We start from the raw sequence: 16,360 nt of genomic DNA on the forward strand, positions 1-16,360 counted from the left end.
GAGCGAGAGAGCAGGAGCGAGCGAGAGAGCAGGAGCGAGCGAGAGAGCAGGAGCGAGCGAGCGAGAGAGCAGGAGCGAGCGAGAGAGCAGGAGCGAGCGAGAGAGCAGGAGCGAGCGAGAGAGCAGGAGCGAGCGAGAGAGCAGGAGCGAGCGAGAGAGAGCGAGAGAGAGCAGGAGAGAGCAGGAGAGAGCGAGAGAACAGGAGAGAGTGAGAGAGGGGAGAGATAGAGATACACACATACACATTCTGTCCTGTCAAAGTAACCTTGGTGAGCTGCCTTAGTATACCTCTTGTATACTCATGGGTGGTAAAGCAGATAGCCTTTGCATGGTCAGGAGGTGAACATGTCACCAGTACCTGCCCTGCTTTTGAAGTCTTGATTTGGCTGGTTCAGCTTCAGGTTAATGGTAGCTTTTGCTGTCATTTATCTGCACTTAAGGTGATGAAAACGTCAGCCCAAGATAAATTCCCAACAGACAATGGCATAGTCTGCCCCATCATCAGAGTTGTGAATGGAGATGAACACTGAAATTGCAAGTGAGCACAGCTCTATCCCTGATCTTGTGACTGAAGATGTTTGGGCTGAGAACGTCTTCTTGAGGAACTCCTGCAATGATATGCCGGACTGTAGTAACTGGCCTCCAACAACCATCTTCATTTGGGTCAGGTACGACAGCAGCCAGTCAAGTGCTTTGCCTTTGAACCCAATCATTTTAGTTCTGTTGGGACTCCTTGTTGTCATTATTAATTGAATAGCATTTCAAAGATGAGGGCAACTTCTCTCAACTCTCCTCTGGCATTCAGCTTGTGACCATGTCTCAGCATAGATTATGCGGAGTTCTGTAGCTGAAACATTCTGATGGAGGCTGTGGTCATCAGTATCAGCAGGTTATTGGTGAATATTTATTGCTTCATGACTCTTGCAATTACTTCATGATGATGATTCTGAGAATATTAATAGGGTGGTAATTGGCTGGATTGGATTTTTTTAAAAAAAACCTGTGCTTGAATAGACCCAGGTCTGGTGGTGTCATAATCTCCTCTGCTGACGGCTTGTGCTTGAAGTGAAATGAAATTAATTTGGGGTTGTTTAATTCTAGCTTTTAGAAACAGGAATAGACCCATTCAGCCTCTTGAGCTATTGCATTATTTAGTGAAACCATGGCCGATAGTATTTTCCTTCCATCTTTTGGTGGGACTTTCTGGCCCTTCACACCGATGGGATCTCCAAATCCCGCCGAAGTCGACCCCTGCCATGGGTTCCCCAGCTGTGGGATAAGTATGCCATACAAAGTGCCATAGGCTCCTGCAGGACTGGAAGGTGCCACCCGCCGCCAATGCCAAGCCTCCTCCGCTGCACGCGGGACTGGAAGACTCCAGTCTTTGTCCTACCAGCCTTTGCTAACACAAATCTATCAAAATCAAATCTTGTGAGCAATAATCTTGCTCTGAATGGTTAGTGTGTGAAATGGAAACATCACATTGATGCACGAGCAAACACTTGGGGCTGGAATTGAGGCATGCTGCTGGGGTAGATTAGGGGTTTGACTCTGCATCAAATGTATCAGTGTTTCCAGTTCTCTCTGTCCTGGTGTACTTCTGAGCTGCACACACTGAACGCTTCAAGCAAAATTCCCATAGTTTGCAGACATTGCAACTTCCTATCAATGCATTTATCCATCAATATGCCAAGGGCGAAAACCAGCTCACTCCATGCCTTTAAGCCCAAAAATGCAAAGACGGCAAAGTAGGGAATAGAAAATTGCCCTTGCAAATTGTATTGCCAGTGTTTGAAGGCTGCATACAATTCACATAATTTGGACACCTCATCCAAACCGAAGTTAGCTCATTTCTGGGAAAATTCAAATGACGAGGAAAATATTGCCCAAATTGATATCCCTCACCTAGAGAAGTGTGAAATGAAATGACAGGAAAAAGACCCCTGCATGCAAATCGAGTTATCAAGGTTTTCAATTTGATTATAATGGATTACAATGATCTTCAAGAATGATTGATATAAATTAGTCAAAGTTAATTCCCCAAACACCACATGGTGAAAATTACCAGTGTCCTGTAACAGGATTCGTCCTCCGTACTTACAGTATCTGCTGCAGGGGAGGGGTGCTGAAAATCAACATTTTCAACCGTTAACGACAAGTGTAAATAAAAACCTGGCAAGGCTAATTTTACCAATATTAGAACTAGGAGAATTAATTCCATCTCCTTTAATGTGCATGGTGTTCTCTGATCCCAGTACTGCCTCTACAATTAATCCCACAAAACTGCCAAGGTTCACCATACTACTGTCAGAACTAGGAGGCTTTAAAGTACATGGTGTTCACCAATCTCAGTCATGGCTCACAAACGATCTGCGTAGACCTAGGCTGGAAGGCAGGGACAAGGGAGGACAGCAAAAAAATATTTAAAGGCCAGTGTTCCTATTCCCAATTATTGTTTGGTGACCCTCCGCTGCTAAACGACAGGCAGGTTTCAGAAAGACACAATAAGATGCCCTTGTTGCAGGAATAGATGGTGCTGGCATCTTTACTCGGTAACTTGATGCATGATGAATGGTCACCGTGGTGGAATACCAGAGGGCTGTCCAACACATGGAATTTTACTCCAGGACAAACAGCTCTTTCAGTTGTGGGAGGAAAATTGGGGCAGCGGGAGATTTAAAAAAAACATTGATTTCATAAGAAAAACCCAGGGAAAATACAACTCCATGAGAATAAAGGTAAAGTTACCTATAGTATAGGTATAGGTATAGTCCCAGATGACCATAGGTTGCTTTCCTCTTTGAGGGGGGAGAGCAGGTGGGGCCTTCGTGAATAACCTCAGCCGGTATGGTAATTGAACCCGTGCTGCTGCCCTTACTTTTAACATCACGAGCCAGTGGTTAAAATAAGGAATTTTTAGCAGGAGATCCAACTTCCTGTGAGCCATCTTTCCCAAGCCTTATGGAATCATCTTACAGCACAGCAGTCACAAGAGGCCGAGAAGGATGTTATTTACACACTTAACCCTTCAACTAGACAACAAGGCAAGAGGGATACAATAGGGTGAAGTAACAAAAAAAAATAATTTCTCTCTCGGCATCATTCAATAACTTAAATAACATACTTTTACAATAATAAGCAGACTACACCATGTAATACAACATGCGTCCTTCTGCTACAAAGATGGCTTTAAGGACACAAAGTTGAACAAATGTGAATCCTGAGCTTAATTTGGGACTGTTTGCGAGGGACATGTGGAAGTAAATACACACACTTGCATCCAAACTTATGAGGTGCAAGATTGTTTTGAACAATTACAAGTGCCTGACCCAAGTGTTCGTTAATAGCCACAGTTATTCGAATCACCGTATTTACAAGTGATGAGCTTTTATGCAATGGCCTTAAAGTGACAGTCCAGGTCAACAGCTGAACATCATGACCATGCACCTGTCACAAGGTTACCCAAAAGAATACCAGAGTATATAGATAACAAAAACCGACTTACCTTATAGTTATGAGCACTGAGGTATTTGAAGTGGCCAAAACAGACATGAGATAGGCAGATAACGATAGTGACCACCAACACAATAAATGTAAACATGGACGTAGCAGCTAAGAATCCTGCATGCAAAAGACATTTATTTTGAAGGTTAACTCTAAAGAATCTCCAACTTCAACAACATTTGTAATTGTAAATGGTAAACCATTCCAAGATACTTCACAGGATTGTCTCAGACAAGAATTGTCACCAAGCTACATAAACAGATATTAGGACAGATAGTCAGGTCAAAAGCTTGATCAGCTTTTGAGGAGGTGTCAGAGATTTGGGGGAGGGAATTCCAGGTTGAAGGGCCTATTTTGCTCAAGGCACACCTGCAAAGTGATGAAAATCTGTGATGGCCTAGAGACCCAGAACTGGATGAATGTACAGATCGCAAAGGGTTGTGGGAGGTTCCAAGACGGATAGGTTTGAACAGAAGAATTATAATTTTAAAATTCAGGGACTGCTGGACGGGGAGCATGCACAGAGGTTATTGGTGAGCAGGACTGACTGACTATGCGATTTAGGATACAGGCAGAAGACTTCAAGGATATGACTATGCTGTAGTCTCACTATAGAGAACGATTTGAGGGTTAGGAGTCGTTGTGAGACATAATTACACCGTATTTATAGTGAGTGACTGTGTTCAGCTTTCACTGATCAGTATTTTCACAGTAACTTCATTGCAGTGTTAATGTAAGCCTACTTACAATAGAACAGTACAGCACAGAACAGGCCCTTCGGCCCTCGATGTTGTGCCGAGCAATGATCACCCTACTTAAACCCACGTAACCCGTATACCCGTAACCCAACAATCCCCCTTGTAACAATAATAAAGATTCTTATTCTTTTTGAAGTGTGCAAACAAACTGTACACAACCTTTACACCAAACGCAGTGGTAGGAAATAAGCGCAGAATCATTGCAAGTTTTAGTCACAGTATAAGTGCAATACTGTGTAAGAGATGAGCAGTGATATGCAGCTAGAGGGGAATCAGAACATCAGATGCGGTCAGGGACATGACTTCTGCTGGTTTGAGCTTTGTGTTGCTCAAAGTGCTCACATATAGGCTGCACAAGATGGATGTGTTTCATTCCCCAAAAGGACTGTAATGGACCAGTTGGGATTTTAAGGAACTTCATGGCCATTTTTACGGATAACATTTCCAGATTAAAAACAATTAAAATTCTCAACATGCCACTGCCGGATTTGAACACATGTTCTCTGGATTATTAGTCCAGCCCTCCGAATTCTAGTGCCAGGAGACTAGCATCTCACAAGATATACTTTTATAATATTATATATAGATTTCCTCATGGCTATTTAAAAAATGTTTAAAAACTGGAGAGACCCCTTTTAAAATGGCGAAAGCTATGCCTACCTGCGACCATGAATAAACGGAGCGGTCATGTCAGAAATCTCCACCTCATTATCTCTGAAGAGACACTAACCCCCATAGGCTGCAGAGACCAAATTCAAAGTGAACTATAAAAACATCATCTGCATTTCATAAGCCAGGCTTGGCCAACTGGAGTTTATTCATCTAAGACAAAAGGACCCCACAACCTTCCTTTCAAGTCTATATGGTTGGATCATTGAACTATTTCTGGGACTTGGACAAAGGGATGATATACCCTTTGTCAAAGCCAGAGTGGAGAGGTGGTATTCAGGTAGCATAAACCTCTCACTGATTGGTTTGTTATACTGCATTGTTGAACTGAAAACTCTGCCATCCTACCATCGACAAGCAGAACATAAATGCGTCTCTGTCCAGATTGAATACTTGGCATCATCTACACTATTTCTACTGGAACCACTGCCTACAAGACTGATTCATCTTTGTGCCCATCACCTCACGTGAAATCCCTTCACTGGAAACATGAATTATCCAGCATCAGTTTTCAACCTGCTGACACCATGAAGCAATACCCCATTAGGCTTTGATTCTGGATACATATGAAATGATAAATCTTTTCTGTGGCCGTTGCCTGTAAATCTTAATTTTCTCAGTCTCTCTTTTACTAGACGAGTGCACAGGGGATACATGGTGACCCCCTCCCCCCAACCACATTTTTTGTGAGTGCGCAAATAAGCTAACCCTTTGAGTTCACCCGATCACAAGTTTGTTCTGGGGTTCTTAATAGAAATTAGATCACACCAAAACCGAGGAGTTGGGAAATACACCATTATTAATCAAGGGAAAATAAATTAAAACAGCCTTCTATTTACAGAAGAGTGGTGAGAGGAGAAATCAGGGCTGCTTAAATTTACCCCCTCCTCTCCACATAACCACTAAATTACATTGCAATACAATGATTTAAATATAATTCAGGTCTAAAAAGAATGGAGAAATGAAATAGGGGTGCAGGGAAAAAGAAAATCACAGAATTTTGATGAAGGGTCACTAACCCGAAATGTTTTTTCTTTCTTTTTTTTTCTTTATAAATTTAGTGTACCCAATTCATTTTTATTTTACAATTAAGGGGCAATTTAGCATGTTCAATCCACCTACCTTGCGCATCTTTTGGGTTGTGGTGGCGAAACCCACGCAAACACGGGGAGAATGTGCAAACTCCACACAGACAGTGACCCAGAGCTGGGAGCAAACCTGGGACCTCGGCGCCGTGAGGCAACAGGGCTAACCCACTGCGCCACCATGCTGCCCCTAACCTGAAAATGTTAACTCTATCCCTTGCCACTGATGCTGCTAGACCAAAATATTCCCAGTATAGTTTTGTTTTTAATTTTTAGATTTCCAATATTTGCAATTTTTTGCTTTTGAATATCTGCATGTCATAGATGTTGATTGGATGTCTTTCTTTGAAATAGTGCTGTGGGTTCTTTTAAAGGGACATGGTTTAATGTTTTGTCTGAAAGATGGCACCTCTGACAACGCAGCACTCATTCACCTAAACTTTGTGCTTGAGTGAGAGAAACGTGTGGAAGGAATAGCCGAACGAAGGAACTGGAAAATAAAGAGCAAAACAAAATTGTCACATCTTACCAGTTCTTACAGTAGAGAAGAAAAGCAAGCACAACAGGCACAGAATAGGAGCTGCCACCACCTGATTCACCGCTCCAGAGTGGATCTTCTTATCAAGTTTGGCAGGCAGATAGGCGTAGTACAGGTTGTAGCGATCCACCAAGTGCTTCAATAGCATGTACATTAAACCTAACGGAAGAGCAAAAACAAACAAAACCTCTTATTCGAAAAGCTCTAAAGAAATAAAGCAGACAGCATAAATCATTCAGTTCCCCGCAATTCCCTTTCCCTAAGGCACCTGGGTCGCACACAGTTCCTCTACTAATGAATGTCTCGGTGTCAGCGGGTACGTCGTTGTTTCCCGAAGGAGGAAATTTTAAAGTTTTATATGTATGAACTCATTTCCTTTGGACAATTGAAACCGCTCCATAAGTTCTTCCAGCATAGCTAATCCGTCATTTGTGACAAGTCGCTAACTGTCAAATTCCCCCATCCTGTCTCCACCGTTTAAAGGTGGCATCCATTGTTGCTGGCGTGAACTTGTGGTTGTTGCAGATGGGGGTCATGGTGGACATTTCGATCAGGCTGAAGTTTTGCCTCAATTGGTACCATGTCCGGAGCGTGGCTACCACTGGGCTTTTTGAGCGTTGGGTTGGTGGGGATGAGAGTGCTGTCAGGCTTGGGCTTGGAGGATGATCCCATGCAGGAACTCTACTCCATCTTTACCCACTCTGCTCCTGGCTCCTTCTCCCATCCCCTCACTCTCCCTGCTGAGATAGAATTGTAGGTTTGGAGCCCTAGGCCTCCCACGCTTCTTTTCCTTTGTAGGACCCTTTTTGGGATCCTTGGGTACTTTTCTTTCTCCCCACCCACCCCCACATAATTACCATGATCAGTTTGTCTACTGTGTTAAAGAAGGCCTTGGGATTGCAGATCAGTAGGGTTCTGAACAGGAAGAGGAACCTGGGCAGTAAATTCATCTTGATCGTCTGTACTCTCCCTGCCAGCGAGAGTGAGAGTATGTCCCAACTCTGCAGGTGTGTCCAGTTGTGGGCAATTTGGATCCCCAGGTAGCGGAATTTGTTTTGGGCTTGTTTGAATGGCATTCCCTCCAGTTCGGACCCTCTCCCTCGTGGGCTCACCAGAAAATTTTGCTCTTGCTCGGGTGGAGTTTGTTGCCTGAGAAGGCTCCAAACTCTTTTGGGGCTTCATGATTCCTTGAAATGAAATGAAAATCGCTTATCGTCACGAGTAGACTTCAATGAAGTTACTGTGAAAAGCCCCTAGTCGCCACATTCCGGCGCCTGTCCGGGGAGGCTGGTACGGGAATCGAACCGTGCTGCTGGCTTGCTTGGTCTGCTTTAAAAGCCAGCGATTAGCTCTGTGAGCTAAACCAGCCCCTAATTCCTTCCTTCCATGCTGGCTTGGCGGTCCAAGCGGTAGGGGAGCAGGTCTTCTGCACACACTGAGACTCTATGCTCTCCGTCCCCTCTCTGGATATCTCACCAACTTTTTGCCGCTCTGAGGGTGATCGCCAGGGGTTTGATTGCTCGGGCAAACAGAAGTGGGGACAGCGGGCATCCCTGCCTTGTGCCTCTGTGCAGCTGGAAGTATTTAGAGCTGGTGGTGTTAGTCCACACTCTCACAATGGGAACATTGTATAGAGGTTTCAGTAATAATAATAATCTTTATTGTCACAAGTAGGTTCTTCAGTAGAAGGGGAGTCTGGAACCTTCCTAGTCTTTATGACTCAGTACCAGACTGTGAGGTGCACGCCAACCACTAAGCCTTCAGGAGAGCTTACAAGTTAGCCATATATCAAAACTCAATTATACAAGGATAACACTTTGCTAAGCAACCACTGCTGGTTAATCCTTTGGCCTCACCGTAAAAAGCTTTTAATTAAAAAGGACTGTTAATGCACTGTAACCAATACATTTATTATGGTTTGTTTTTCACTCCATCAAAGAGATGTTTTGATTAGCTGTAAACCAATAACTGGAAAGTAATTTACAGTTAAACATGATGTAGAACGAATACCATGGAAAATGCCAAGGACCATTAGGTTGTCAAAATAAATTGTTCAAAGCAGTGGTTGTAGATTGTTAAACACCCAGGAGAGGTCACTGTTGCCCCATGTGAAAATCACTGTGGGTTTAGCTGAAAATGCTCATCAGGGTAACACAGGGAAAGGGCACCCAGGTGCATTGCAATCCCTTTTGTGTCACCTTATTCCACATAAGCACAAACATTTTTAATTTTTTCTGAAAACTCACCGACTGCTGAGCATCTGAGAAACACACCCACTAAAGGAAGAGGCAGTGCACCTGGAATAACCCACCCCGTAAGGAGATACAGTGCACGTGAGATAATCCACTGGAGGAGAACAGGGATACTCTAGCTAAGTTAATTCTGCATCAATTACAGATGGGGCTGCATAACCGGGTTTTGCCTACTGCTTTTAACATGCTAACAAACCAAATACTCACCAAATGGGACTATAATGGGACAGGTGATGCTGTAGGTCATGACAACAGTGAAGACGCACATCATCCATCCATAGGCAGCTCCAAACTGAAACTCGTATGCTTGATGCTGGAGACAGAGTGCAAGCGATAGACACAAGTCACAGAACCATTACAATGCAGAGGCCGCCATTCGGCCCATTGAGTTTGCACTGGCTCTCTGAAAGAGCATTCTCCGTCATCCCACTTCCCTATCCCTGTAACCTTGCACATCCCTTTTTTTCCAGTTAGCAATCCAAGTGCCTCTTGAATACCTCGATCAAACCTGCCTCCATCTCAGGAAGTTTGTTCCAGACTCCAACCATCCTCTGGCTGAAAATATTTTTCTTCACATCACTTTTACTCCTTTTGCCCATTATATTGAATCTGTGTCCTCTCCTCTTGATGCTCTCGAGTGGGAGCAGTTTCTCACGATTTATCCTGTCTGTACCCCAAAGGATCTTGAGTACCTCCATCAAATCTCCTTTCAGCATTCCTTCTCAAAGGAAAACAGACCCAACCTCGCCAATCATAGCTACAGTTCTTTATCGCTGGAATCATTCTTGGGAATCTCCTCTCTACAGTCCCTTCACATCCTTCCTCGGGTATAGTGCCCAGAACTGGACGCAGTACTCCAGATGGGGCTTCACTAATGCCATACACAGGTTCAACATGGCCCCCTTACTCTTGTACTCAATGCCCCATTAATAAAGCCTAACTATATGTTTTATTAACTTCTCTCTCAACATACCCTGCCATCTTCAATGACTTATGTACATGCATACCAAGGTCTTTCTGTTCCTGTACCTGCTTTGGAGTTTTTCTCTTTATCTTCTATTGTGTTGGAATCTCAGACGAGAACTCAACTATTTTCAATTTGTAAAACTGTGAGGAAATGTTACTGCACCACAGGAGTGATAGCACTGACCAACAGGCATCTTTTATGTTAAAACAAACTTCAATGTTAAACTTTTATGTTAAAACAAACATTAGGAACAAGGAAATAGCTTTACAGTTACCAATTCTGAAGTAAAAAAGAAAACCTTAACTTACTTTCTAAACCTGCCACTATATTTCAATTAAGCAAACCAATATATTTCAAATACGACTCATGAATAAAGTTATCAACAAGGTTTCCACTTGCTATTCTCTGTGAGAGAGTACCTTCCAGGACCGAAGTGAAACGTGTGTGTAGATTAGGGTTCTAGGACCAACTGACTTTTCAGACAGACTTGGCTCCTCCCCATTAACTATATCATTTGTGTCAAACATGTGGCATTCTTTTGTCTCTTCTTACAATATGTCCCTTGACTTGTTTAGCCAGTACCAAATACGATGCCCCTCAAATTACCTACAGCCCAGGGGTCCTTCAAACATAAACAATACTCCATTAGCTAGCTATCTGTAAACAAGTAAATGGTTCTCAAGATCTATTGGCAGAACATTTCAGTTGCAAATCAGTGATTAGCTCACTTTTACGATGTCCTAATCACATCTCTAGCAGTCATACTGTCTGTATGAATCTTAATCCAGGTTTTAATAACATTACTGAAAAAATATAGTAAGAAGTCTTACAACACCAGGTTAAAGTCCAGCAGGTTTGTTACAAACACTAGCTTTCGGAGCACTGCTCCTTCCCTGAGGAAGGAGCAGTGCTCCGAAAGCTAGTGTTTGCAACAAACCTGTTGGACTTTAACCTGGTGTTGTAAGACTTCTTACTGTGCGCATCCCAGTCCAACGCCGGCATCTCCACATCATGAAAAAATATAGATATGAAAACTTTCTTTGCATTCATCACAATTGTCTCTCCATATTCTTCCTGTCAAAATGAACCACCTCACACTTCTCTGTGTTGAACTTCATCTGCCACTTGCCTACCAAACCTACCAACATGTCTATGTCCCTTTTAAGTTCAAGACTATCCTCATCATAGTTGACCACGCTTCGAATCTTAGTATCATCCCACAAATGTTGAATTCATGCCCTGAACACTATAGTCTAGGACATAATATATTTTAGGAAGAGCAAGGGTTCCACAGTGACCCCTGGAGAACTCCACTACAGACATTCCTCCAATCTGAAAAGCAACCATTTTTTACTAGTTTCTGTCACGTAGTTAATTTCTTTTATTCCATGAACTGGAATTCTGCTCACAAGTCTGTTGTGTGGCACTGTATACATATACATCAGATCCACAGTGTTGCCATATCAATGTTCTGTTGCCGCCTCAAAAAACTCCAGCAAGTTAGTTAAACATGATTTTCCCTGAAGGAACCCCTGACTTTCCTCAATTATCCTGCACTTGTCTCAGTGATTATTGATTTTATCCTAAACTATAGTATCCAGAAGTCCCCCAATCACTGAAGTCAAACCGACTGGTCTTCAGTTGCTGGCTTTAACCGTGCACCACTTTTGAACAATGGTGTAACACTCAATTCTCCAGCACCACCCTTATGTCTAAGGAAGACTGGAAGATTATCACTAGGGGCAAACTGCAAATCTTAGTTGAAATGTTTGCTGATTCTGAACTGAAGAGACTAGCTTAACGGTGGGAGGAAGCTGGAAAATCAACAAGGCAGCAATTAATGTAAGGAGAGGCTTCAATTCAATCACATCTATATACACTCAACTTAATTTAGTTAGCTCACATCATGGAGCTCTTAACTCTTTCAAGGTAGTTTACGAACAATATCAAGATGACATTAAAAAAAGCTAGAAGAGGACAGGGGGATTTAATGGGTTACACATGGTCTTTTCACACCAAAACAGTGGCTCAGTTACAGCCTAGACCAGTGGGATGGAATCTACACTCAGTTGGCAACAAGGGTACAAGATAGGTACAAATGGTCCAACAGCACAAAGCAGCCCTCTAATGTAGCAATCTCTCTCTCTCAGGGTGCAGAAGTAGGCTTGGTGCCAGAAAGGGGACTTCTTTTGCATCTGAAGTAGATGGTTCAGATAGAATAAACATTGCAATACAATAAATGTTTATGGGGCAGCACGGTAGCATAGTGGTTAGCGCAATTGCTTCACAGCTCCAGGGTCCCAGGTTCGATTCCCGGCTGGGTCACTGTCTGTGCGGAGTCTGCACGTTCTCCCATCTGTGCGTGGGTTTCCTCCGGGTGCTCCGGTTTCCTCCCACAGTCCAAAGATGTGTGGGTTAGGTGGATTGGCCGTGCTAAATTGCCCTTAGTGTCCAAAAAGGTTAAGTGGGGGTTGCTGGGATAGGGTAGATACGTGGGCTTGAGTGGGCTGCTCTTTGTAAAGGCCAGTGCAGATTCGATGGGCCGAATGGCCTCCTTCTGCACTGTAAATTCTATGATTCTATGAAATGACTGGGATTGTTGGATACTAGCATTGGATATTTGAAATGGAAACATACAGAGTACTAATATCAATATTTCTCAACAGCTGTAAAGAAACTTTCAGCAGAAATTTAAAAAAGTTCAAATGTTATAATGCAGTTCTTTCAAATGGTGCTTTGCAGTAGATTTCAGCAAAACATTTACGTGAATAAGAACTGAGAAATCTCCTTATGAACATTCCTAGTTCCTCTTTCAGAAACATGTCCAAAGCTAGAGGATCTTGTTTAGCAGAGGAAGCCAGAGATACTGGCCAGGAGCTGTTATCTTAATATACCAGTTGTCAGGCAAGAGAAAAACAAAAGTTTGAGCATAGGTTTTCAAACTGGGGATCCCAGATTCCGTGGAAGGGTAGCGTGGGGTCCTGCGTGGGAAATTCAAGGTTCTGAAATGATGTCTATTCACACACAATTTTTATTGTTCAATATTTTAATGTGTCCAATACAGAAAAGTGATTGAAAACCGGTGGGTTTTACAAGCCACACTGATGTGATGGGAGAGAGTAAAGGGAATTCTATCTGTTTCTGACATTTTCCATGCCCAATTTGATCTGCTCCAACATAAAAAAAGTGGAATTGTTCCATTTCCAACATCGATCCTCTTAAACAGAAAAAGGCTGCATTAAACAGTTCTCCAAAAAACCTTTCTGATACGAGCTGTGCAGCACGTATTCACTGTCAAAATAATGGCAGCAAAACAAAAGCACTGGAGAGGATTATTTGAATATTAATCTAATTCACATAAGTTTCCGTAGTGCTATACCATGACAGGTATGGCACAAACTGGATAACATAACCAATGACAGTCTACAGTCATCACTTTACCTGCTTCTGCCTCTTTCAATTTTTTCTCGAGTTCTAGTATGCTTCCAAATATCTACTTTCCCCTTACTCTCACCTGTTCTCATCTTTTCCTCCATTTTACTCAACTTTTCTTGCCTTTTCTCTCTTTGCCTTCCTTTCACTTCCTCTTGCTGTTTTGCTTTCCATTTCTTTCCTTTCTCCCTTCCTAGGAATTGCAAGCAATGAACATGATGAGGTATTGGCAAGGGCATCCTGGGGGCCCCGATTATGTTGAGAGAGAAAATTCTATACTATAAACAAACACCAGGCAAAAGTAAGGACCTTAATGTCGATGGGCCACAGAATATATCAGGATTAGGATGAAGAATTAATTTAAGAATGGGGCAGAAAAAACCCTCAGTTGATCAAATGAAACACTGCATTAGAACTACAATCTATGTAAGCTGAAAAAAAGGCTACTCCAAATGTTTATTAATATTGTTTTAATTATTTTGACACTTTCTTTTTAACCTTCTCAACCCCAAGATCATTGCTTGTTCCACAATTCAAGTTACCGACACATTCCGATACTTTTCACCATGGGTGTGCCAGACAGTTTTAGCAAATGCCTTGTCTTTGCATGGCACATTAGACAAGCTTGTTCTCACTGGCCCACCAACATTTGTTGTACAGCAGGACAGCGACCAGGAATAAGAACCCAATAAACTTTTAACTCCACCTACTATGGGGGCAACAAGGTACGTTATAGCAGCCTAAACCAGTCATTAATTTAGCAGAATCTGCAGGATCGAACCAGAGACTTTCTGGTGTGCAATGTTCAGCCATACCGTGGGTTTACAATGTGGGCAACTCCCATTTTGAATTGGAAGTCAAACTTTTTCTCCTACCAAACAATTAATGAATCTAGTGCTAAAGCCACTGGATGGTGTGTAGTGGCACAGTGGTTAGTACTGCTGCCTCACGGCACCGAGGAATTGGGTTCCATTCCGGCTCCCAGTCACTGTGTGGAGTTTGTACATTCTCCCTGTGTCTGCATGGCGCTCACACCCACAACCCAAAAATATGCAGGGTAGGTGGATTGGCCGTGCTAAATTGCCCCTTAATTGGAAAACGAAATGGGTTCTATAAATTGATTTTTTAAAAAAGAAACGAGGTGTGGAATCTAAGGTGCTCGAGTCTGTTCCCTGAACTAACTTAGTGACAAAGGAAAGGCAAGAACCTCAAAGGTACGACACAATCAGAATCCAACCCATCTTCTACTTCGTAGTACAGAGGTTGGCTCCAGTGTGGACAGGCTGCCAGAATACACTATACATTTGAAAGTACCTATGAGGGTACCTATGAATGGCACGAGAGCACTTAAATGATTCGACACAAGGAGTGTTTCCAATGTCAGGCAAATGCAAGTGGATTTTTACATGCAAGCAACTCTGACGTAAAGGTCATTGGTTTCAGAAGAGAAAACTTGAATTAGCACACTCCAAAGCATTAGAAGATGCTTAATCACTCAGGAAATGTGTTCAGCTCATTAGGCTTAATTTATGCAGCTCTTAGAAACCTCATTCTTCAGATTCAGGGTTTTAGAATCAGTTATCTGACCAGTTAACCTATTATGACTCCACAGTAGATTTGGTAAACTGTCATGATCAACCTCAAATAATTGGGCAATTTGTGCAGTGTACCTGTGTATGGTATAAGGGCACTCAAATGATTCAACACAAGGAGTGTTACCATGTCAGGCATATACAATAGAACTTTGGGAAATGAATACAAAAGAAATTGACAGCGAGTATTTTCTTGGCCAGCTGAAATGCCTCTGAACCAAGCCGATGAGAATAAATACGGTTAAGAGCATCTGTTTGCATGATAAAGTATGCATACTCTCCTTTTGTCTGGGTAAATTTCACTTAAAAGTCTCGAACTTTGATACAAATTAACAAAGATCCCGGAATTCCAAGAGTATATAGAGGGACGACTGGAGGTCAATCATCTAAAATAATGCAGTTCCCCAGAACAGAGCTTCCCACTACATCCAGTCACACTAGGCCTGCAAAGTTAGCTGGAGATACGGTGAATGAATTCCAGCACCCAGTGATAGATCTACTGACCCAAAAACTTAGTTGGAAATTACATTGCCATGTCTGCTTGCCCAGTCTTTCACTGGGATATGATGGGTGTGTGAATAAGAAAATAACCTCAAACTTGGGCTGAGCTATAATTTCAAAATAACCTTTTTCAAAAAGGTTTGAAACTATTATCAGAAACAATACATGATTGGTATATGAAGAGAAAGAAAGAATGATCAAAGACACCTACACGTTTGACGTTTTTCCTCTCCGCCGCTGACTTGGCTAAAGAGAGGCGGATCATGTACATTAGCAACCCTGGAATGCGCAGCAGATCCATGGCATTCCCGATGAAAGCAGAAGCAATCACATAGTTCACAAAGAAAGCACCATTATCAGGGAGAAAGACGCACCTAAAATAGAAAATACAATGCTGTACTTGATGCCTGCCAAGATCAAATTCTGGTTAATATAATTGCTTGGCGTGGATTACCATTGTAAAACACTGCAGTGGTCATAAATCCCAGCAAAGCCATAACATTTTGATTAGCTGTGTTAATTAAATGCAACAATCTCACCAAAGTAACAATGGCTGAATAGCAGGTAGATGAAACATTAGTGGTCCAAATGGAGAGTAGAGTATGTAAATACATTGAAAGTTTTTGGCACTTTTAAAGATCACTGGAACATGTAATATATACACACATTACTGGTGTCTCTTCAGGGAAGGATTTGCAGATCCATTCATTGGTTGTATATGCACAAAAACTAAATATTAAATACTATACAGAAACTGTGTTTTGGATTCCTTTGCCGAGTTTTCTTCGTATTCTTAGGTCTGCAAGCACCGTTTCCTGTTGCATCCTCTAGTCTAACTGCATTTCTAGTGCTCCAAAATGAAGTTGGGAGTGCAGCTCCAACATCAAGAAGCTTGACACCATCCAGGATAAGGCAGCCCGTTTGATTGCTACTCCTTCCACAAACATGTGTACCATCTATAAGATACACTGTAGGAACTCACCAAGGTTCTTTAGACAGCACATTCCAAACTCACAACCAAAACCATCTAGAACAGTGACGGGCAACCCAGTCTAGCAACTG

At 42.4% G+C, this 16,360-nt stretch overlaps 1 protein-coding gene across 3 annotated transcripts in view; it reads right to left on the reverse strand.

The window, feature by feature from the left end:
- The window catches only part of LOC119967011 (CSC1-like protein 2), a 235,052-nt gene that overhangs the window by 13,986 nt on the left and 204,706 nt on the right, over nt 1-16,360 (reverse strand). For 2 of the 3 annotated variants that reach the window (XM_038799002.1, XM_038799003.1), the window contains 5 exons: nt 15,510-15,672; nt 9,014-9,119; nt 6,546-6,713; nt 3,506-3,621; nt 2,066-2,125 (listed from right to left, as the gene is read on the reverse strand). In XM_038799002.1, the coding sequence (XP_038654930.1) occupies nt 2,066-2,125; nt 3,506-3,621; nt 6,546-6,713; nt 9,014-9,119; nt 15,510-15,672 (613 nt within the window). The remainder of the gene's footprint in view (nt 1-2,065; nt 2,126-3,505; nt 3,622-6,545; nt 6,714-9,013; nt 9,120-15,509; nt 15,673-16,360) is intronic. The other variant, XM_038799004.1, reaches the window with a different exon arrangement.

The sequence above is a fragment of the Scyliorhinus canicula genome, chromosome 6 (assembly GCF_902713615.1).
Source record: "Scyliorhinus canicula chromosome 6, sScyCan1.1, whole genome shotgun sequence".
In the NCBI taxonomy this organism is placed as follows: Eukaryota; Metazoa; Chordata; class Chondrichthyes; order Carcharhiniformes; family Scyliorhinidae; genus Scyliorhinus; species Scyliorhinus canicula.